General features: G+C 45.6%; 2 protein-coding genes across 5 annotated transcripts in view; one reads left to right on the forward strand and one right to left on the reverse strand.

The window, feature by feature from the left end:
• Positions 1 to 735: 735 nt before the first annotated feature.
• Positions 736 to 14,843, reverse strand: FYTTD1 (forty-two-three domain containing 1). Of its 2 annotated transcripts, none has more exons than XM_064385585.1 (9): positions 14,696 to 14,843; positions 11,566 to 11,697; positions 8,480 to 8,625; positions 7,614 to 7,726; positions 6,563 to 6,659; positions 5,585 to 5,646; positions 4,663 to 4,737; positions 3,743 to 3,869; positions 736 to 2,709 (listed from the first exon to the last, which is right to left on the reverse strand). In XM_064385585.1, exons 1-9 carry the CDS (start codon positions 14,841 to 14,843, stop codon positions 2,614 to 2,616), a joined length of 996 nt encoding a protein of 331 aa, XP_064241655.1. In that variant the 3' UTR covers positions 736 to 2,613. The 2 variants fall into 2 exon arrangements, with proteins under 2 accessions (XP_064241655.1, XP_064241656.1); XM_064385586.1 differs by lacking the exon at positions 14,696 to 14,843 and adding an exon at positions 14,269 to 14,287.
• RUBCN (rubicon autophagy regulator) overlaps positions 14,812 to 23,512 on the forward strand; it is a 29,413-nt gene continuing 20,712 nt past the window's right edge. For 2 of the 3 annotated variants that reach the window (XM_064385581.1, XM_064385582.1), the window contains exon 1: positions 18,488 to 18,631. In XM_064385581.1, the coding sequence (XP_064241651.1) occupies positions 18,603 to 18,631 (29 nt within the window). In that variant the 5' untranslated portion in view covers positions 18,488 to 18,602. Of the gene's footprint in view, positions 14,942 to 18,487; positions 18,632 to 23,512 lie in introns of those variants that run through there. The other variant, XM_064385583.1, reaches the window with a different exon arrangement.

Consider the following 23,512-nt stretch of genomic DNA (forward strand, 5'->3'; position numbering starts at 1 on the left):
GGCCCGTTCCAGCAGCAAACAAGGGCAGAGCGCACAGATCTCCGCTGAGTGGGAAATCTAACAACTACATCACGCTTTTTAACTTAAGGATTGATTACATTAGAAGGCCACACCCTTTGCTACATGTTAGTAAATGCCATCGTGCCCTGCTGCTTCCACTGAACCCACCTGATGCTGCAGCCAGCACGTGTGAGCTGATAAGGAAGAACGAACAGTCAATAATCAAGTAGCGAGACAATGACAATATTTAACACCTTATCAAACATATTTACAGGCAGTGTTTTGTCGTGCACTGACCATTAACACGGCTGTGCCTCCTGCTGGCACAGCACCCACGCGGGCAGGGAGCGCTCGGGCTGCTGGTGCGGCACAAGGTGTTGATGACAGCGATTCTCGCTATCAAGACATGTCACAGCAAAGTCGCTGCTTGCCATGACACATCTGCTGCTCTCACCACACCGAGTCACTGAATTAGGAAGCGCTACTGAAATATTAATTAGTAGCTGAGACATTCAAATGCAAGTGAGCCTCTACAGTGCCACTCCAAGAAGTGCTCCCTTGTCAGAGTATTCAGCTGGGCAAGGAGTGTGAACCCTCTTTTAAGTTACGTTGCTTTCTGCTGTGTTCTTCAGAATATTTAATAAGAATTCGATCAGTAAGAACCCCTTGCAGGCTATCAGAAAATTCACATCACCAGTATATTGCCCAGGTGGTTATAACAGGAACAAGACAATATGAAACCTGTAACTTTTTATTAAAAAAAAAATTAACAGCTTCAGAATAGATCAAATGTAATAACTTCTCCGAAAAATACCAAAAAGTACAGTGTAAAGCATCTTCTCATTAAATACAAACTAGCACTTTTGATGCACTGCATCAATGTTTTGCATCTAGGCTGATGCAAAAGAATTTTTTTGTTGCATCCTGGCACATGGAAAACGTATACACTGAAACAGGATGACTGACTACTCTTTACCTACTCAAATTCTAACAGTGGGACATTTATTTAAAAAAAATCCTCCTAGTAATTGAGAAAGAAACCTTAACACCATTACATTTAGTTTGCCTCTGCTAAGGTATATTTTTCAACATTAAAAATAAGGGTTTATGTCCTATTTAGCATCAGAGTGCACTGATGCTAAATAGTCAGAGTGCACTCTGACTTCAAAACAATACCAAAAAAAAAAAGCCCCTCTGTTGTCAAGTGCTCTTCAAGGCTGAAGTTGCCAGTATATGCTAGTTAACTCGGAATTTGATAAAAATGCAAGGAAACCAACTCTGTCAAATATAAATTCTTCAAGAATGTGAAAAGGAGTTAAACCTGCTTCAAACACCATAAACATGCCTGGATGCAGCAAGGCAGCCACTCTTGTACCTGACTGTACCTAACCCTCCACACCAAAGAGCAGTGCCAAGATCATCAATGCCTGGTCTGGAAGCAATTCTGAAGAGGTGCCTCAGTTTCAGGGATTATATAAATATAGATTGAGGATACCCCAGTTGTTATTGTCCTGCAGATTCTGATGCACACAGCTATGCTTAAAGCAGGTGGCTACATGTTCCTGCCTAATGCCTTACACGTGCTGGCAAAGTGAGGGCTTTCCTCCAGAAATGTTCCTCAGTTTCAAACAATTTCCAGATGTCTGACCACTGTGGATCAGCTTCACATCTTGCCTCTCTTTGGTATAAACAAACAAGTGCCACAAGATTCCTTGCCTCCAGCTATTTTTAAGAGTTAGAGAAAACCCTCTAGGGGCAAGGTATGCAGGATGAGAATCCTGTATCTGGGAGGGCAAGAAACTCTACCATACTGCTGACTTCCTTGTGAAGGAAGGCTATATTTTTTCCTATCAAGTTATTCCAAACCATGAAGTTATTGCATTAAGTTTCTGAAAAACCTTTCAAAAAGAAATGTGAAGTTTCAGAAGAAAAAGAGACTGATGAACTCCATTTACAGAGGAGGATGATGAAGCTGAGCTATTTGGAATACAAAGGACTCTCACACTGCCTGTGCAGTATTCCTCCAATATGGTATATGATCTGGACCACTTTTAAGGATAAGAGTAGAATAGTCTCCATCCCAGTTACAAGTTTTGGGTCTCAGCTAACAGCTTTATTTGTGAATGTGAGGATGCAAAACAGTTTTCAAGAAAGGAAAAAGAATGGAACTTTAAAAGCACAAAGAAGTACAGAACCAATGCTCCCATGAAAAATGCCGCTACATCGCTACCAAAGTATCCACGGACTGAGGCTCTGTGCTAAACTGGTCTCTGAAACAGAGCTCAAAGGCAGTCCCTAAAAAACCCTAAAATGGGGTTTGTAATTAAACACTTAAACAATCTTTACCATAACAGAGGGGTCAAAGAACTCAGCTGGGCAACAGAATCTTTTCCAACCAGGTGATGGTGCCACTAGTCGGTTCAATTTCCACTTTTTCTCCCTCAGGGCATTAAGTCGTTTACCATTCCAAGTAAAAGTAATAAAGAGAGATAGCACTGCCACCATCTTAGCAAGATGTCTGGAGAATTCTAGTGACATATGCTGTATTCTTCTGCCCACTTTTATGTCAGGGGCTTAGGCAGGTGGGCTCAGTGCCCAAGTCCATCTGCGAGGTTAGCCCACTGTTACAAAACGGCTTCCTTTGTTCTGAGACAGTGCTGTCCTCTGCTCCTTCAGGATCCCAAATCGCTCGTTCAACGTCATCCCTGTCTGAAAAAGAAAGTAATTTAACCAAAACTTTAAAGGTGTTGGATTAATTTAATCAAAGTTTTTTCTTCAGTCTGTATCATCACTTGACTCCTTAGTTGCCTCACTTGGATTTTTTTGTCACTTCCTACACCGTTTAAAAATCAGATTGCATTTTCAGAATTAATTAAGAACACATGGTATATAATGTCAATACTCAAAGCCTACTCAAAATATTGTTAAGTTAAACTGAGGACAGACAGACTGAAAACCAGAACTTCCAGTACACATTGCCCCACATAGATTCTCTGCAACTTCAACAAATGCAACATTTTCACTATTTTAATGCAGGTTGCTTTCCAGTTCACTCAGCTAAGGCAGCAACCTGGAGTCTAATCCAGAAGTTCAATCAATTTTACACTACAGTAGTAGACTTTCTGACATAGTTCTTATTCCTGGATGGAACAAATGCAGATCAATGCCTTGACTCCATGCAGATTTCTACAACTGCACTAAGGAGCTGATTACAAGAACAGTGTCTAACTCTGTCACCCTGTAAGAATTCCTTCAGTGACAGCATTAGAATTGCTGCACCAAATCACCTGTCTTCATGAAACTTGTGAAAAATTGCTCATCTTTCAAGCCTTTACATGCTCACATTTAATTTTTTTTCCTAGATGGACAGCAGAAGTTGCCTTATAAATTTGGCTGCCAGGGCTCCAGGCAGGTCACAGTTGAAAGCAGCTCATCCCTGAATTATTCACAGTTGCTGATGCAAGCACAGCAGGAATACCAGAAGCCTTTTAGAAATATTCAATATTTTAAATCTATTTAAATCATGTGGGCATGCAAGGCATGAACTAGAAGAACAGGAACAGTGAGTTTAGCTACTTGCTTGAAATTTCACAGCAAGTTAGCGGAAAGACTGGAAGTGGAAACAAGAAGTAGTCACTAGTTCTCTCTCTCTGTCACTTGGGAGTCTAGGAGCAAAGTGCCTCACTGGCTTTTATTGGTCTTGAAACTACTTCCACAGTTATGAGAGGAAAATTGCATTTACCTGTTTTCCAACACTATTTATATCAAACTGCAATGGAACCCCTTTTGGAATCTTCTTCTCTTCAGTTTGGTCCCTCTTCATCAGAAATGGTGGCACAGGACTACGAGTTAATCGTAATTTCTGGGAGCTGTGAAAGAAGAATGTTACAAAGGACACGATGAACATGTATTTTATGCAAGAAAGCCTTAATGCTGATACAGGTATGAATTTTTCATCAAATCATTTGACCAGGCCGGCTGAAAAGCTGGAGGGCAAAAATTCAAGAAGGTAAGTCAGGCAAAACTAAAAAAGGGACCATTTGTTATGGTTATCAGACACAGAGTCCCAGCAGGAAATCAACTTATTTTTCATCTGCAATTTTATTGACAAATGTGTAATTTGTGGTTAATTTATCATATAAATACAAAAAATAAATTTGGTACAGTCTTCCATACTGATAATGCTACCAAGGAAATGCTAATCAAGACATTTTTAAAATATACCACCTATAAACAACAGTACCATCAACCTCCCTAACACAAATACAGCAATGCTCTCTTTAAGTACAAGTCCAGCAGTATTTTTATGAATCAGGGAGTAACTGTTACCATCACTCATCAAGCAGGTGCTCATTCATTTCCACTCAGAGGTGGGAAACAGCTGTGACATGGCCTGATTTGGAAGGGACAAAGTGAAAATCTATTCATCCACTCTATACACCACATCAAGCTCCTAAGTGGGAGCTGACACGTGAGATCCAGCTGTGATATTATTCAAACACTGCTCAGAAACATTCAGAAAGGGGCCAGACTTAGAAGCCTTCACAAGAAGCTATGACTTTGAGGTCGCCTAAAACATTACCTGCAAGGAATGCATTACATGGTTCAAAGCAGCAATTTCATTTATGTTCAGAACATTTCAGAACTTAAATGAAAACTCACACTGGGCTTATGATTGCTCCTGGATTGTCAATAGACACAGTCAGGATCCCTCCACTTGTGGTAGAAGTTCGCCACCTAGTTTGAAAACACAAAAATCACTTACAAAAATTGTGCAGAGATTTCTGTCAGGGTATCTTTAAAGGTATGTTCAAGATATTGGCCACCAAAGAATGTGCAAGCTTTCAGAATGTTGGCCAGTACAATTTCACATGCTATTGACACACTTGGCTATCCATTCTTGTACCTTTTACATTACTTACACCTATTCAGGAGAGCACTAAATCACACACTGTTGAGGTGCACCAGAGCTACAGCACTGACTCAAGAACTCACTTCTTTAAAACATTCAGTTTTCTTGCCACACATAGGGCCAAAATGGCCCACACAGCAAATTCAAGAGCTGACAGACACATTCTGTAGCACCTGCTGCTTTCCTCAGCCTTTTGTGTTCCCAAGAAATACCCTGCAAAGAGCCCAGCAGGCACAGAATGGTATGGGAAGAGTATATGGAGGAAGAGCCCAGCAGCCTCATTGGACTCTGCCTTTTTAATTTCTGAACTGCTTCACAGGCTTATAGGCATATTAAATAAAATGAGAATTACAACAAGAGCTCAGGGTAACACTGACATTTGAATTTTTTTCTAGTCTCTGCAGTATTCATGAGGACTAGAGATTAGCCTGATCTTCTTACCATCTTCCCCCTCATTCCTGCAAATGTCTTATGCAAACCAACTCCTCCTGGTTAAATTAGAAGATAATTCAGGAAATAACTGAGAATAGGGGGAGGATCACTGTCACTTTAGTTGATATGCCTAGAGGTGAAAAAAATCCACCCCCCTTCTATTATCATATCCAGGAAGTCTGAGCTAAAATGAGAATCTTATGTGCTCCAAAGCTGAAGATTTCCAAATTAGATACTTACTGGCGAGTTCTCTTTCCTGTCTGATTATCAAGATCATCTGTTGACTGCACTTGGGCCTGCACCTGAAAACACATCAGTACAGACACCAGATTTGAATATTGTTTCGATTCCTATTGTAGCAGCTGGAAATACAGAAGTTCAAAACCAGAAGTTTAAAGCTGTTTGTACACTGTGCACAAACAGGTTTGTACCTTCAGAGGGACTTCAAAGATAAGAGTCCTATTAATTTCATAAGACATTGCAATGAAATTACTTTAGGAACACAAAATGAGTTAAACAAAACTGCCAACAGAGCAATGGCAACATTTTGGAGGACTACGTCAGCCTAAGATACATCAAAATATTACTACACTAGCAAGAAAAGTCTGTCTAGTTCCTGATCCTGTCTGTAATTTTGCAAACCATCTGGAAGGAAGTGAACAGCTACTTATAGTCACAATGATGGCAGATGTAGAATGAGGGCACAAATAAAACCAAACCCATCACTTTTCATTCAATGTGCACTCTCTGATCTCTCCATCCTACTAAAAATAACTAAAAAATCCTTAAGTAACTAAAATAACTCAAATAAATAACCCCAAAATAACTAAAAAGGCAAACCAAACCATAATCAGATTCTAAAATGTGTTTCTGCTCTATTATTCACCTGAAAGCAACTTCTAAAAGCTGGACAGAGCTTTATAACATTAACTTTTAAAAGAAGGAAAAATTAATACCTTGCAACTAACCTCAAACACTGAGAAGTTTCATGCCCCTCAGAACTGCTCAATTACGTTGGAATGTGAAGCAAGACTCAATGGATTATAGTAAGTAAAGAGAATGAGTCCACTTCCCCAGAAGAACCTATGGCTATTTCCCAGTGCACCTGAAGTTTCTACTCAGATCTGATATTTGAAGTTGATTCAATAATATCAGTGTTACAGGTTAGCTTAAAATCTATAGCCCAACTGCCTTGTTCTTTTCAAAATTTGTATTTACCTTCAGGCCCCTTCTAAACAGGAAAGTTGCTTGACGAGTGTCTTTCTGCTGATTTAGTTTGTTTCCAATTCTGACAAACGTAGATGGCATGTTATTTCTGTAAGATTTATTAAAAAATATAGTTATAAAAGGCTCCACAGGGAACATCTTAGAGACACTACTATGAAAGTCAAAAAAGTGTCCAAAACATCCATAAGGACATCTGTAGTGCTGCCTCTTTGAGGCTGAATGCTTCAGCTGGGAAGCTCCTCATTCACTAGGAATGAAACACATTACTCATAAATGGAGAGATCACTGTTGGTACATAGAAGCCTAATGTTCATACATCACAGGACAATATGGTCATTAATTCTGCTTTTCACTTTGATCAGTATCCTCCAGCACTTTCAACATTGTTGGTTAGATGGAAAAAAAATTAAAATCAGTATGTATAAAGAAAGTTTGTTTACAGTTTTCAGGATATAAACACAGAGCGAAACCTTTTATCATGGAGACCATTTCAGTTGCAGTTTATAACAGCTGTTAATTGCAGCACAAATAAAACATGCAATGGCTTTCCTGAAGCTGCAGATGGCACCAGCTTCCACAAAGGCATTTAGAAAGTTCACTAAACCATGGCTAACACTTCTGAGCTATCAAAATCTACAATGGCCATTTCCATACAGAATCATAAAACACAGAATGCTTTGGGCTGGAAGGAACCTTAAAGAACCCCTAGATTCAACCCCCCTGTCAGGGGCAGGGGCACCTTCCACAAGATCAGGTTGCTCAAATATAGGCTGCCTGTGATTTAACTGAAGGCAGAATACCAGGTGCTCAAAAATAGAGGCACTCCTGAGTGCTCTACATCATAACAAACATCTGGCTTTGTCTTGAGACCGTGTTTGTCACATTTTTGGCTTCCAGATTTGTACAACTTCACACACAAGGTGGTTTTGACCATATTGCTACTGCCAGTACCTACTGTCTTCTCTTAGCCTCAGTCCTGTCAAACAAGATTCACTATGGCAAATTGCCAAGTAGTGTTCAGAAAGCAGGCTTGGTAATTTACCTCCTGTTTAGCAGGGCAGGCCTCCTGAGGGCAGGAGCTTGTTTTCTCTGCATTTCAGATTGTCTCTGCAGGTTTGTTTTCCTTTTCAAGACCGGGTAATTCCGCTGTGCATTCTTAAAAAACAACAAACATATTCAGCATAATGTTTGCTGTACACACACCAACATTTCAGTTTCCATTTACAAACTGTGATTAGAATACACTTGGCTTTGCCTATCTTTCACAATCTAGTGCAATTTGAAAACACCTTCTACAGTTTCATGAATTCTATATTCTCCACATGCTCAGGAGAAAACAAAAAGCAATATACCTTAGCAGTTATTTTTTCATTACCATATCTCCCTAAACCGACAAAAATCCATGCTGCACAAGTCTTAAAATCAGTCTTCTTCAGAAATCCAAAGGCAAACCCCATTCTACAATACTGAATGAGATGAAGCAGGCAACAAGGCACTGGAGCAGTGCAGAGAAGGGAGCCTATTGATGGAGTTCAGTATTCTGCAAAAACTTGCAATTTTCTAACAGCACATGCTTAGCACCTGCAGGTTGGCTGAACCATTGGTCTGCAAGAAACCAATTTTCCTTGTAAAAATGCAGTAACTCCCTCCATACTCGCACAGAACATACTTCTGTACTTCAACTCCCATGACTTGCAACCCAATTAAGTGTTAGAAACTATTTTCACACCTAGCCATTATCCAGCCCACTCAAAACAAACAAGATCTCAGCTAACACATTCCCAATTTGATAAAAGATTTACAATTTGTCTCCATTTTATATTTCAGTAGCACTGCTCTGAAGCACTCGGGTTTCATTTTATTTAACCTGTTCTGACACAAATCACCAGGGTTGCAGTAATTAATTACCTTCTCACTCAGTGGCTGTCTGTTCAGAGGACTGACTCCTTTGTGTGAACCCACAGCTTTCTTGGCTGCCAGGCCAGTTATGACTCCATAAGAACGTTTCTTCCCTGCTATCTTCTTTCTGCGCGCCAAACGGTTCTTACCATAACCTGCAACGAGCACAGAGAGCTCAACAATCCTTCCTGAAAGAAAAGATCAATGCTTTAAGATGCCTTGCAGGCAGCACAAGTTATTTGGCTGCACACTTCCAGCCTTAGAGCAGAGGCCACCACTACACTTGAAGGCAATTTGGTCACTCAGCTTAGCAGGTCTGGCCCAAGCCCCAGCACAGCAATCATCTTCTTCTCATACAGAGCACAGTTTTACTCTAGTTCATTGCACTAATTTCTGCTGAAAATTTCTTCTTTGACATGTCTGCAGGGAGAACTTAAGAGTCTTCTAGCACAGAAAACTACCAAAATACTCTGAAATGGAACTTCATCATGTAGTGAACAATATAAACCAAACCAGAGTCCCTCAGCTTCCTACCCATTCAGCAAACTTCAAATTACCAGTTTAATTTAAAATGAAAAAAAAACCAACCAAAACAGCTTCAAAGATTATTTATTTAAATCAGTGGTTCCCAAGATATGACTTGGAAGGAAAGAACATAGCAATTGACCCACAAAAGCACATGAAACAGCACATGAATTATATCACATTTGAAGTGTTTTCAATTAGAAGTCTGCATGGCATTGCAGCCAAACTGAGGACTGAAAACAGCTTTTGAATATAAAGGGCTTTTACTAAGTCTGAGGTCTGTAGTATCTCCAGTTACCAGGGTTTGATTAACCCAGTCTGGAGTCATTTAGCTTCATGCTGTGAATACAACCATGCTTCAATTTTGTCCCCAAGCACCCTTGCCTCTAGAACCTCAGACTGCTAAACAAATTTCAGACTCAGGAGTCAGCTCTCCAGCAACAGACACATTTAGTTTTAACATATCTGACTTAAAAGCATTGACAATAAATCTGTGCTTTCTCACGAGACAGGAACCATGACATGAGGTAAGCCACTGGTCAGAATCCAGCTCAGATCAATCTGCCATGGAGAATTGCTGTGTGCACACATTTTGTGGCTGGTTGGCAAATGCTCTTCTTTTCCAAGAGAAAAGCTGAGAAACAGGGTTGCTTAGGCTGAAAGGGACCTCACAAGCTCTATAAAACAACCTCTGCTCAAATAATTAAAACCTCCAAGTTAGCTCAGGCTGCACAGGGCTTTGTGCAGTTGCATTCTGTGTATCACCAAGGACAACTTTTATTCAAATGAACAATGCTCATCTCTCTGCTTTTAACCCAAAAAGATGAAAAGAATCCAGCTCAAGTTCCTCGCTTCTTTCCAGAAAGTTTGGTAGCCCCTTCTAAAACCACAAGGAACTGAACACTTGATCATTTGTGGTTTCTGCAGTTGTCCACAGAGGCTTTGCTACTTATCAGAGTAACTTCAATAGCAACAGAGTAGCAATAAATCTACTGCTAAGCTACTAATAACTAGAATGCTCACAAGAACTATTTAATGACTCCTTCTGCTTAAAAACAATAGAAGAGATTTGTTTTCACTGCGAGAAAATGTGCCAAGCTATACAGCGGGAAGCAGCTGAAACTATTCAATGTTTCAAGATGTCATGCATCTGGCAATTTTGCAAAGAAATTGTTTGCTTTTTCCCAGAACATAGGCAGAGAATCTGGTGAGATTCCAGTAGAGAAAAGTATCTGCCTACGACAGCAGTAATATGAGTTTCAAGTTTGCAGATCAAGCTTCTCCTAAAATTCTAAACCCTAATACTTGTTTCTTTCGTGGTCTTCTGATGATAAACAATTGCACTTGATAACTGCAGTTATAAACAGAGCTTACATGTTTGATAATCTACAACTTCAATTCACTTACTCTTCACCCACACAAATATCCTCACACTTGGGCTGAGAGATGTAAATTCTTCTCCAGCCCTGTCACCAATTTATTGGAGATGTACAAGTAACACAGTTGTGTGGCCTGCACAAAAACCAAAACTCCCCTGAGTAACACAACATTCCACTGATCCTTAAAGACATTTGTGTCTAAAACACAAAGGAGGAGCTGCTGCTACAACAAACACTAAGCAAGACAAAGGTAAGACAGGGATCACTGTGAGTACACCAGACAGATGTGTCTTTGTTTTAAAGGAATGCTACTAAACAAGAAATTGCATGTATTAACCTAAACACCTAATTAGCTCATGGTGGTAAGCTTTCTTATCAGACAGTATTCTTCCACATTTTGATCATCCTGTACTAAATAGATACTTTTCAAAACTAATTGCAAGCAAAACCAGTCTGCACTTCAAGCAGGAGCTATCCATGTACTGAAGTAAAGCCTGGGAATAATTTTAAAACTTCTCCTGTTTATCAAAAAAACATGAATTACTCAGGGGAACCTACAGCAAAGCTGTTATTGTGCACTCTTCCTCTCCTCACTCCTTTTTGTATTCCACTGGCTTAAGAAGGCTGACACTGTACTTCCTCTGCATCTCAAGCTCTTACAAGAAAAGCCAACTCACACTGTGCACTATCCATCTAAATATTCCTGAGCCAGGATCACAGTCTATAGTAACAGCTACTTTGGGGAGGTCTGTAAAGAGAATTCTACCCAGCAAATATGAATATGCTTTTCTTTTGCACAAAGCTCTGAGCTCTGGCAAGGCCTCCACATCTCCCAATACAAAGGCTTTGGCATAAGCACTTCTGTCTATCTCTGACAAGGGGCAAGGTATCATCAAAATTTCCAAAATTAAAATTAATGTGAAGAATCAGAAAGCAAGCCAATTCTTCCTTGAGTCAAGGACAGTCCTTCAAGCATCTAAGCTTCCTGGTGGCTAAACAAGTCAATTACTTTCTCACACTGAATCAGAAACAAAACCAATTATAAATAGATTTAAAATAGCCCTGAATTATAATCAAAATACACTATTTGAAAGACAAGTGAACTGGCCATGTCAATCCACACATTTCATTATTCTACCTTTCAGCTCAAGAAAGATAATGTGGAATCTGTGCTGTGTGTGGCACACTCACCTTTCTGCTGTTGCATTCCCCACTTGGAGCCTTGTGAACTGAACTGTTGAGCTCGATTCTGCTGAAGCCCTCTTTTTATTTTGGGAGAATATTGCTTTCTCTCTTCTTTCTTGTTCAGCTTGATTATATCATCTACAAGAAGAAAAAAAAAACCATTGGCATACTGTATAAAATTTGACATACTGAATAAAACCCCCAAACAGCCTGGAGTCACGGGTGACAGACCAGTCAATCCTGCAAAGGCAGCACATACAAGTTAAGGTTCCAGAAACATTACCACTATAAACATCCAGTCCCTGTTATATCTTACAGAAGTTACTTTATAATACAATGCCCCAGCAGAAGGGAAGCAGTTCCATACATCCAGAAAATGTGAGACACATGTAAGATCATAGCATTCAGCCCAGCATCAAATTTCAATCTGGATGACTCCATTAGTTTTTGTACACGGTTAAAGAAAATGAAAACCCAATCTCATGCCCAGATTTTGCAGAGACCAGATAAAATGTCAATTCCAGCCTTAGTTCTTTCATCCTAAGCTACTTAAGAAAGATCCCACAGACACAACTCAAGCCATCAGTTACCTTCAGATGTTCACCAGGACTGAAATTATGGGGAAAAAGGCAAGCAAGACATCTCTCCCCAGGAATCTACAATCCAAAGCAATCACCTTATCTACTGTCCAGGGGAACAATCCCAGACAAGTTATTAATCAGTTCAAAAATCTGTGTAAGAAACAAGCTGATAAAAAGCAAACAACATCTGTCCAGTGCAAATTATGCTACAGCAGCTTGATTTCCTTCACTGACCTGGGAGCCAGCTCAGGAGAGAAGAGTAAAGCAAGAGGTGTGGCAGCTTTTATCTGACTGCCAGCTTGTTCACAAGAACACCTTACAGGAAACTCTCAAACTGTGTTTACTGCATCTTCACCAGGAGAGCACAACTGATAAAAAATGTTATGTTTTAACAGGGAGCCTCCCCAAATAAGTGGACAGTCTTTTTTCAGTCAAGGAAAGATGGAAATGGGGTTACTGTGTTTGTGGCTGAGTTCAATGGACTCATAAGGGGTAGAACAGAGAAAACTGTGTAAAAACATAAACAACAAAAATCACAACACTATTACCCAATGGTTTGCATCCTGTCAAAAGAAAGCTAAGAGAAAATTAATTCACTTTGCTGTAAAAATCTACTAGGACAAGAATACTGATACAGGTCACTCAGGGTCTGAAATCTACACAACCTTCTTTACCAAAGGGGCTGTCCCTGGAAAAAGGATTCCAGACTATCCTTTTATACAAAGAAAACCAAAGCCACGTCAAACATGGATTCATGCTTCACAGTTCATCTGCTTCATCTTAAATCAATTTTTTTCAAGTTGCTGCACACAAGGCTACAACTTTTTAAATTTCAGCTATTCTCTTATTTGGGTAAATGAAGGACATTTGGGACTTCATGCATTTGTCAGAGGAGCCACACTGAAGCAGTTTTCTATCTTGCATGAGATCAGAGACCACAACTACAGCTAGAACAGCAGAGTTATCTGGGAGCAGTATCCAACTGGAAGCTCAGCTGCACACAACACAACCAAAACATGTTTAATCTTTATTACTCTATGAGAATTTACTCAACATCATGATCTCAATCTTAAGGCTTCCTAGATTAGGGTCATGCCAGTTTCTTTGATACCACACTAGATGTGGGACTGCATCTTCCCTTTGGTTACACCTGACACAGAGCTTTCACCTGGGGACAGCAGCTGGGGTGACAGGGTTCTCAAAGTGCACCCAAAGAAGCACCCACTTCACAACACATCCTCCTTTAAAACAACATCCTCATGACACTGCAGCAGTCCTCTGCAGTCTGCTATTAGTTAATGGCCAGGACATGCAGCAATGACTGACTGACAGGTTAGCTCAGCCAGGAAACATTAGAATATCTGAAAATACAACAAGCCAGGATCAATAACTCTATCAGCAACCCTGAAAACAAAGATTGTGTGCAATGGTAAAAACAGATTTAGCTTTCTATGAATGCTGTAGCACCACTCTACATTCAAACAAACTCTAAACATCATCTCACAAGTTATCTCCACTGCCCAAAGAACTCCACTGAATTATTTACAGCAGGAAAAATTGTACATATCCTCTTATTTTATGGAGGCCCACGAAGAGACCAAGTCCACTATTAATAATTTCAGTTCACACTATGAATCTTTTGCTTTTTGAATAAAGTCTCCCAATAGCACCAATCTATCATGCCCTGGTAGTATCACAAAGCAGTACTGGAACGTACAAAACAAATTAATTTTTTTTTGTCCTAATAAAAGTAAACTGCAGCCCATGAACACACCAAACTGCCCCTGACTGTTAAGGGGACTCAGTACACAGCACGAGAACAGAGCTCCTCTGAGATACCTCCCTGAAGTATCCACAGCGTGGATGTCTCTTTCTCGCACGCTGGAGAGACACAGCTCTGCAGGTTTGTAATGAGCCTGTACAACTTCCTAACACACCCACACCCTGCACAGGAGGGCAGGGGACACGGGGCAGATTGTCACAGCAAACTACGTGGGAGAGGTGACGTCATGCCCGGCGTGGCTGGTCTTGCACAGCAAGGAGGTTACACGGGAGACTTGCCCCAGCCGACTTCCAAACCTGAGGGGAACAAAGCGCCCAGGCCAGCTGAGAGACCACCAAACCTCACCCATGCCTGCAGCTGCGAGCGCCAGGCGAGGCCCTGGCACGCTCCCGAGGCCGCCAGGCCTGAGGCCCGAGTACTGAGGCCCTCACTGGGCCGCAAGCGCCCCGCTCTGCGGCCGGCTCACACCACCACGCGACACAAAGGGGTCCCGGCTCTTCCCCTCCAAGGACCGCGACCCCGGACGCCGCTGGTCCCGGTGGCACGGCCGGGATCGCCGCCGTGCCCAGCCCCCGGCGCCACCCCCGCCCCTCCTGCGCTCTCGCTGTGGGAGGGTCCCGTCCTTTCCCCTCCCCACCCCCCGCCATCGTTGGTTCCGCCCGCGCCGGTGCCCCCCGTTGGTTCGTTCCGCCCCCCCCCGTCCCCAGCACTTGGTTTATCCCGAGCCCCCCGCCCTGTCGCCTACAGCGGCCGCCCCGGCGCCGCTCCTCACCCAGGGACATGTCGATCTTCTCCACGCTCTCGCCGCCGCCGTGCCGGGCCCCCGCCGCGGCCGAGGAGCCCGGGAGCGGTGCCGCAGCCCCGAACGCGTTCATGGCCGCCTCCCTCAGAACGAACCGCCCCCAGCCGGGCCCGCGCATGCGCAACAGCTCCGCCCAGCCCAGCGCACAGCCGCCCGCGCCGGGGAGCGGCGCAGCGCCCCTCCGGCACCGCGCCTCCTAGCGGCCGGGAGGAGCAGGTACAGCGGGCGGGGGGCGATGCCGGGGGGCGATTCCCGGGGGGCGATTCCCGGGGGGCGATTCCTGGGGAGCGATTCCCGGGGGACGATTTCCGAGGGGCGATTCCCGGGGGGCGATGCTGGGGGCGATGCTCGAGGTGGTTGGAAGCACGGAGCAGCTCTGCTACAGGCTGAAAGATTTTGGGGTTTTCAGCCTGGAGAAGAGAAGGCTCCGGGAGATCTCATTACAGACTTCCAGTACTTGAAGGGGCCTCTAGGAAAGATGGGGACAGATTTTTCAGCAGGGTTTGTTGCAGTAGGACAAGGGGTGATGGCTTTAACCCGAAAGAGGGTTGATTTAGACTGGATATAAGGAGGGATATTTTATACAATGAGAGTGGTAGAACACTGGCACAGATTGCCTAGGGAGGGGGAGGATGCCCTGTCTCTGCAAACACTCAAGGTCAGGGTGGATGGGGCTCTGAGCAGCCTGATCTCGTTGAAAATGTCCCTGCTCATGGCAGGAAGGGTCAGACCACATGACCTCGAAATGTCCCCTCCAATCCAACCATTCTGTGTTGCAGGGCAGGGAAGGGTGTTCAGCTGAAAGTTGATTATGAGATGCCTTTGCCTGTGACCCCCATGCAATTGAAATAATCTGTTCTGTGAGCAACAAAACCAATCCAGAGTGGTTTTGAGCACAATTGCTTTCAAATGTCAAACAGCAGAGTTCAAACTAGGTTCTTATTTCAAAATACCATGTAAAGCTTAAAATTACTACTTAAACCCAGAACAGTGTGTCCATACTTTGTTGTCTTTGGGTTCTTTTCAGAGTTGTTATCTTTGCTAGTTTGTGGTCAGAATCATGTGATTGAGAAACGCAGAAGATAAATTGTTGTTTTTTTTTTTTAACAAGGAATCTAGCAAAGCCTTTCCCTGCTCCCTGTACATTTGCACTCTTTGGAGCTGTGGTATTGGTGGGTCAGCAGTACACATGTGCCTAGTGGGCAGCTGGCTGCTGCTAAACAAGTTACATGTAAAAGGGCTTTTTTACACAACAGCACTTTGCTCACGTGACACTCACAATTAAGGGATAGCAATTATCTCTGGAATCTCTACATCTTGCTTGTGGTTGGTTGAAATTGGTCACTGAGTTCCAGAGGCAGAAAAGGAAGGAGCAGATGGACTGACAAGGTGATCTCGGAGGATGAACTTCCCGCAGAAGGTGGGCAGTAAATGCTGAAAGGAAAACCCACATCTGTTTCTCCTGCTCACTCGGTCACCTGGCATTACTCTCCGAGTTTCCTTGGGGAGCTGTGCTGAGGCTGCCCTCCTAAAGCTGGCATGACCAAAGGACAGCTTGTTTTAGGGCCTGCCTGCTGCCTCCAGAGGGGGAGCTCCACACGGGACCGCAGGGACTGTCCAGCAAACGCCCTTGGGCAGGGATAATTATTTCCATGCATGACCTTGCACACGCCTCCTCCCAGCGGGAGCACTCCCACATTTCATTCATTGCCCACATATTCCATATGTGCATCTGCTAAAATAAACACTCTGTGGCAAGTGCAGAATCCTGAGAACCTGACACACAAGGAGCTCTGGTGCCTGTGGTCCCTGCCACAGCTCTGTGCTGGGAGCTACCTGCACTGAAATACTGTGCAGGATTTAAGAATGGCAGAGCTTTCTAGGAGTGTAAGGCAACAAAAAGAGCACTGAGTTAAGGCTTTCTGTCCTCAGCTGTGTCCTGTGCTACAGACTGTTGACCAGGCCTTGCTCTCTCCACTTACACTCTTTATCCATCTCTTTTTAAATAAGGCCAAAAATGTGTTTCTGAACGTTCCTCTTGCTGCTTTCTATTGTCTAGAAGAGAATGGCTCAGTTACTGTCACAGGACACCTCCAGCTAGTGAGAGATTTTCCCTTCAGGCAGGAGAAACTCGTGACCACAGGGCTGGAGGCTGACAGTTCCACCCTGATTTCTCCTCTGTGGCCTCCATGGGCAGCAGAAGTTCAGACACGGAGTTTTGGACACACAGATTTAAAAACTTTTGATGACATTTTCCTTCAGGTGAGATTGGATGACAAGTGATTGATGACGAGTAGGAGGTTCTTATAATTAGGCTACATTTCTAAAGCAAATATGCTATTGACAGATTAGCATGGACTACTAAAAATAGAGGTGCCAAAAGATGTATTTTTGAAAAAGCATTAAGTCAAATTCCCATGAGGCTGTAGGGTCCAGCTCCATCTGGGGACTGTGTCACACCAATAAACAAATGCTCTGTTTACCCCAAACAAACACATGAACTGCAAAGGTGGCAGATGCTACCTGTCCTCGTGATAGGTGGAAATCAGACAAAATCCAGATTTTACAATATCAATGAGTTGTGTTTATTAATCAAACAGGATGCCAGCTGTCTGCTGCTCAGCACAACAGAAAACCAGGCACAAGTTGTGATCCTGAAGAGTATTTTCTGTGTTCAGAATGGCTGGGGATCACAAACACCAGCTCTTGGTTTGCTGTGTGGCTGTCAGGAGTGTGTCAGCATCCAGCCAAGTGACAAAGCTTCCACGTGGCACTGAGAGCTACAAAGAACTAAATTAGATCTGTTAGTTTTATCTGCTCCATTTCACCAGGCACGACCATCCAACAATCACAATAGTCGGGATGACTTGATTTCCCCCAATATGTTCACTGTGAGAGTCAGCACAGTCTGATGCCCTGGGACCTAACGTGCCATGCACAGGCAGTGGTTTCAGTCAGTGCAGTGGGCTCTACAAAAGGAATTTCTGCCTGATGACTGAACACAAGTTGTTGTTCCACACTTGTATGCAATTATGCTGTATGAGAAGTCCTGGTCTCTTCATTAAGCACGTTCTGAAAAACACATTATTATTATTATTATTATTATCAAGGACAGCAGTACAGAACCTTGGACCCCCCTGTGCTGCAGAAATACTGTCCTGGTAAAATAAACCACATAGAAAATGTCACGTCAAGGGGTACATTTTCATGTATGCAGCACACAGTTATCATTTCAAGTAACAGTTATAGGGAATTTCCATTTTACAAATGCCTGGCTTTGGTTTCTGAGGCGTCACACAACTCCAGAGACGTATCTAGGTTTTATTTCTGACACTAATTTGTCATTGGCTATTCTCAGTCGAAAGCAGCATCACTTTTTCCTTTTCGAAGTCTCATTTCACGGCATTTGGCGGAAGGCACACGTTACTCTGCAGTATTTTTCACGCCCTCCTTGCAGTGGGCGGCAGAGCAGGGCCCTGTCCCCGTTTGTCTCTGCAGGTGTCATCAGTGCATGAGCTGCCCCTCCGGGACAAGTTGTTTGCTTGGTTTTTTCCCCTTGCCATCGCATTTCCCTCATCCCGTCCAAGGCAGGATTATTTCAGCAATCATTGTGCCTTTTCCCAGCGCTTTGAACTCGGGGGACACCGAAAGCTCCGCGGCTGGGGAAAAACCGCAGCGGACGGCCCGGCATGGCGCCCGGGCGCCGCGGTGCACGCTGGGAACTGTAGTCCGCCGCGCCACTGGGTGCTCCGGGGCGCCGCGGTGCGCGCCGGGAGCTGTAGTCCGTGGGTGCGGCGGGGCGTGGCGGGCGCTCGCCCCTCCCGCTGACGGTGTGGCGGCGGCGGCGGCGGCGGCGGCGGGGCCGCGCGCGCCCGGGATGGAGATCGGGCCCCACGCGGAGAGCAGGTGCGGCCGCGCGCGGCGCGACACGCGCGGGAGGGCCGGGCGGGTGCGGGGACCGCGGGGCGCCCGTTGGGGGCGGGACACGGACACGGGCGTGGCAGCGGCGGGGGCGCGCCCGGGGCCGGCCCGGTGCTGTGCGTGCACGCGTGGGGGGCCGCACTCGTGTCTGTGGGTGTGTGTGGGATGTGCGTGCGGGAGCGCGGGTGGCGGCGGTCGGGATGCGCAGGGGATGCTCCCGGAGAGCTCCCGTCCTGCGTGGGTGTGTGGGGTGCCGGGGGGCGAGCAGGGAATGAACGGGCTCCTCGCGAGTGGGGTCGCTGCTTGCAGAGCAGAGCAGGGCGTGACGCTGCCCCGGCTCGGTGCCTCGCGGGGGAGGCACAGTGGGCTGCGCTGTCAGAGCTGTCACCCACCCGAGCCTTCCCACGGCTCTGCTCGCTGCCGTGGGAAGGAGTCGTGGCCGCTGCAGGGGCAGTGACAGCACGGATGTGGCACCTCAGTCCTGGTGCTCTGTCCCCGCTCTGTCCCCCGTCAGACGTGGCCAGCACAGCAGCTGCCAGCTCTCTGCTTGGCACGCTGCAGGGTGAAACCACCCCGCCCTAACGCCGTGCTGCCACCCTTCAGGTGGCTCTGCAGCCTGCTGCTCCGGCATCCTACCTCCTGTCCTCCTGGCAGGCATCTCCATCCCCTCTTCTGGGTGCTGAACAGGAATTTATTTATCTATCTCTTTATTCCTGAAGGCGAGGCCCTGCACCTGCACATGGCTGGTGGTGAGCACGGTGACCTCGGCTGTGTCTTCATATGTGCTTCAGGCCTGGTTTTTTTGTTAGCATTTATGAGCAGCAGAGGCTGTTTGCTGGAGGTGTTTTGATGGCGAGTCCTATTTACTTCAGGTTTTTACAGGTGCACTGGTTTTGCCCTGGCACTCACAAGCACAGGGTGAATGTTGGATGGAAATTGGAGGTGTTGGCTGGGGAAGAAGGAGCAGCTGAAACTTGATATGGGAGAGAAGCATTCCTTATCTGAGGGGCTCAGCCAGTCGCTCTGTTCCTGCTTGCCATATCAGCTGGGAAAATGCTACTGGTGCTTTTAAAGCTATAGCACAGGTTTGGGGTGCCTTCTGAGCTGCACAGTTCATGCTTCTCTCCCTCTTTACTAATGCTTCAAACTCAGCAGGTTCCAAAAGGTAAAAGGAATTGACTGCGTTCACTGCTTTGCCTTTCCAGGCTCATCTTTGTACATTTTCTTGCCTTTGCAGGCACAAGTCCTGCACTCCCAGCCTCTGCCACCGTGTGACTAATAGGGCTGGGGTGGTGCCACCCCCAGCACTCCCCCAGGGACAAGGAGGGCATCATCCCCCACTGCTGCTGGCACACGCAGGAGCCTGCTTGTTCTTCTGGCTGGCAGCGATGCCTTGGGGAGGATCCAGCACGGGCCTTACACTGCCTTGTCCTTTGTGTGATGTGGTTAGCATTTTTATTCCCACGAGGTGCCATTTCACACTGGATTGTGGCAGTTGCCAATAGGGAATAGATGGAGATCACTGGATTCATCTTTCTGTGGATTACAGAAAATGCAGAAGCAAAAGTTATTTTGCTGAAGTCCATCCTTGAGCCAGCACAGGAGAGGAAAATGAGGATCTTGTGCTGGATTTTTCCTCCCAGCAGCAGGTCTGAATGCATCAAGTGGCAGGGCTGCAATGCCAGTGTCCAGGGAGGACATTGTCCTTGGAGGCAGGAGGGTTGGTGCTGTCCTGCTGGGCAGGGAGCAGGGCTCTGGGGCTGGTGCAGAGCAGTCCCAGGGGGAGCAGATGGGCCAGTGGCCAGCTGGGCAGGTTACCAAAGAGCTGCCACCTTGTCTCTGGCACCAGGAGACCCTCAGGGACAGCAGGGCCAGAGGAAAGGGTTCCTAAAGGGAACCTGTGCTGTGAGCAGTGGAGGGATGTGAGCAGCTCTCTCAGGGGGGTGGGCTGCTGTGGGGATCTCCTCTGCCTGTCACTGCCTGCATGCTTGTCACAGGCAGGTCCTGTGCAGATTGAAGCCCCATGGACAGTACCCTGGGTCCACAGGTTGTGGTCATCTGCTTGTGAGAGACTTTGCCAGATGAGCAGGTGAGCTATCTGCCATGGGAAGGTTTAAAAACACCTTTAATCCCTAATTTCTTCCCTCATCCTTTGCCGGTGCAGAGCAAGAATGCGTCAGCAGCAGCTCCTCTGGGCTGTGTTTGCTGGGGGCACCTTTTGTGGTTGTGCCCCCATTTTCTATCAGTGCCAGCTTTTATCGTGGATGCGAGTTACCCAGCGTGTCCCTTTTCCAGCCAGCCTGCTCAGCTATTCCTGCCCATCCCTGCTGGGCTGGCAGAGCTCTCTCCTCTGCCTTGCTCTGCCTGTCAGCCACTCCCCGCCACTGCAGATGAACTGCACGAAGCCTGCTTTCTTTAATCCCTTTTCCCAGCAGTGCCGAGCCCGCGGAGGAGCAGGCGGGGGAGTCCAGGGAAGGGGCTGCTGTTGTCTGGGAGATCTGGGGACAGCGAGGCGGGAGCAGGCTCTGCGCAGGGAGTCTTCAGTTCCTGCAGGGGGAACTGACAGCCAGCACAGCAATGAGTGTCCTTGGAGATTTGTCACAAGTCCCTCCATAACCTCAGCATCCTCAGCCCAACCTCTTTAGGGTGCTAAGGAGGATCAAGAGAGTCTTCCAGGTGGAGGTCAGGATTCAAGCAGCCATTGCTGGGTGCCTCCAGCAGAGCACAGGAGATACACAGCAGGTGATGGCTGCAAGAAAGATGAGCTTCATTTTTATTTTCCATTTTTGAATACTGGCTACCTGTGTGATTCTGTTTTGGAAAGTAACCAAGGTTTGGTTTTATTTTAAACTAAGAAGTCAGCAGCATGGCTCCCTGCCCCTGCTGTGAGTCACGTTTGCTGACTTGGACCGAGAGAAGTTCCTACCCTTGCTGGCATGGAGGGGCTTAGGAAGCCTTGGAAGAGCAAGCAGCATTCCCTGTTGTCAGCAGTGGCAGCATTAAGCCATTTTTTGCTACAAGGCTGTATTCTGTGCAAAAGGTTCGGTTATATTTGGGACAGTTCCCAGTGGCAGGTTGATGTTGCTGTACTTGAAGATGGAGTTTGTTGTGGTAAAGAAAGGAGACCCAGTGCCATGTTTGTGGAGCTGGTGGTTAAAATTGGAGGCTGGATCAGAGGTTGTCTCTAAGGGAGGAGAGGGACGTAGCTGAGAGCTCCACAGTCCCTGCAAGTGCCCTTGGCCCTTCTGGCTAGGGGAACCTAGCTCTGCTGGATCAGGAGAGCAGAACCATGTGTGCTTCTTGCAGGGGAAGCTCTGGTCTTGTTCTGTGCCCTCTGGGCTATTACTGACTTTGCCCTTATTGTAAATTGGGGTGTTCTCATGATGTAGTATGAATTGGCCTTACCCCATACCAGACTTTCTATTGGCCTTACCCCATGCCAGCACTAGCAAAGGAGAATTCTTCTTATTCAGGAGAAAAAGCAGGTTTCCTAGTAATGCTCTGAACACCAGAGGAAAAGGGAACTTGGGCTTTCTCCATCCCTCCTGGCATCTGAAACCAAGGCTCTCTCAGTGGGAGGGGAGCAAATCCTGCTGCTAATTCAGGGTTGCCCCAGAGTCCAGTCAAAGCTGAAATGTGGTGAGCTGTGCTCTCCCAATTTCCCTGCCACCTGCAGCCAGCTATATGGATTGTCTTCAGCCTTGTGTCTCTGTGTGCTTTTCAGCATGTTCCAGCCCAGAAACAGCTGGGGTTGTGGTATCAGGAGGGTCTTGTGTGTCCAGCTTGTGAACTGCTTTGGGGCAACAAGTCCCATAGGATACTTACTGTCCTACCAGGATTTAATTCATTTTTGGTGGGTTCAAGATCACTTCTGCAAAGGTGCTTTAATTAAGTGGCTTATTCTCTGTGTGCTTCTGTGTTCAATGTTTTAACATTCTGAGATTATTTTGTTCAAGGATTGCTTGCCCTTAGTTTCCCCTTGCTGGGAAAGAGCCACGGATCCTGTTTTCTGCCTCTTGAGATGCACAAGTCCTTTAATGAGATTGACCATTCATTTGGAAGGGCACATCCCTGCATGTGCTATCCTCACATCCTTGTGTGCATCACCTGCTTTTTATAGCATAAATAACATGGGAGGGAGTTCCCCTGACTCACTGACTGGAATATCAGTGGCGTGGCTGAGCTTTCACTTGCATTTCCTAACTCTGAGTGTCAGAAATACCTTAGGGAGGAGCTGCTGACGTTCTGAGCTCAGTGGCTGCAGGTGCTCTTTGACCAGGGACTGTTGATTCCTCTCTGGGCATCCACAGCCAAAGAACATCTGCATTGCTCAGGGCAGGGATGGGAAAAGCCCAAAAATTCAGTAGAGCTGGATCATTTTTTTGTGTCTTCCCAAGCTGTATCTCCTTCAGGAAGCTGCCTTTGCACATCTGTGCATTTTTCTTCAGTCTCTTCTGAGATTAAGCCCCATGCCTGTTAGTTAAAGTACAACATGAACATACACATGTTGCCACGTGCACTGCAGGGCTGGTTTAGAGCTCTGGTGCTGTCAGGGTGACAGGCTTTGCTGGTGGGATGGGTTGGTTCTGTGTGGTTTAAGCTTAGGTGGGCACTGAAAGTGGTGATGTTTTCCTCATGAGGAAGTGAAGTGAATGGGCAGCTTGAGGTAGAGCCAATAATTAATGATTAATTAATCTGCTTGTTCAACTAATCAGTTTGGCAGTAGTGAACAAGTCTCAAAAAGAGAATATTGGTGAGAAAAGCTTTGTTTTAATTACCAGGAGTATGCAGCCCACACTTTGATCCCCAAGGGATGAAAATGAGAGCAGTTTTAAATAATGTTATTTATCTGTTTTCCTTCTTTTT

Source organism: Passer domesticus, chromosome 11 (assembly GCF_036417665.1).
Source record: "Passer domesticus isolate bPasDom1 chromosome 11, bPasDom1.hap1, whole genome shotgun sequence".
NCBI lineage: Eukaryota > Metazoa > Chordata > Aves > Passeriformes > Passeridae > Passer > Passer domesticus.

What these genes read in the sequence shown, in the direction of transcription:
- FYTTD1 (XM_064385585.1), bottom strand. Translation starts at nt 14,843, where the DNA reads ATGCGCGGGCCCGGCTGGGGGCGGTTCGTTCTGAGGGAGGCGGCCATG. An exon ending in ACAGGAAAGAGAACTCGCCA is followed by an intron (nt 4,738 to 5,584) that starts GTAAGTATCTAA and finishes TTTTCAAACTAG; the next exon opens with GTGGCGAACTTCTACCACAA. An exon ending in TAAATAGTGTTGGAAAACAG is followed by an intron (nt 2,710 to 3,742) that starts GTAAATGCAATT and finishes TTTCTTTTTCAG; the next exon opens with ACAGGGATGACGTTGAACGA.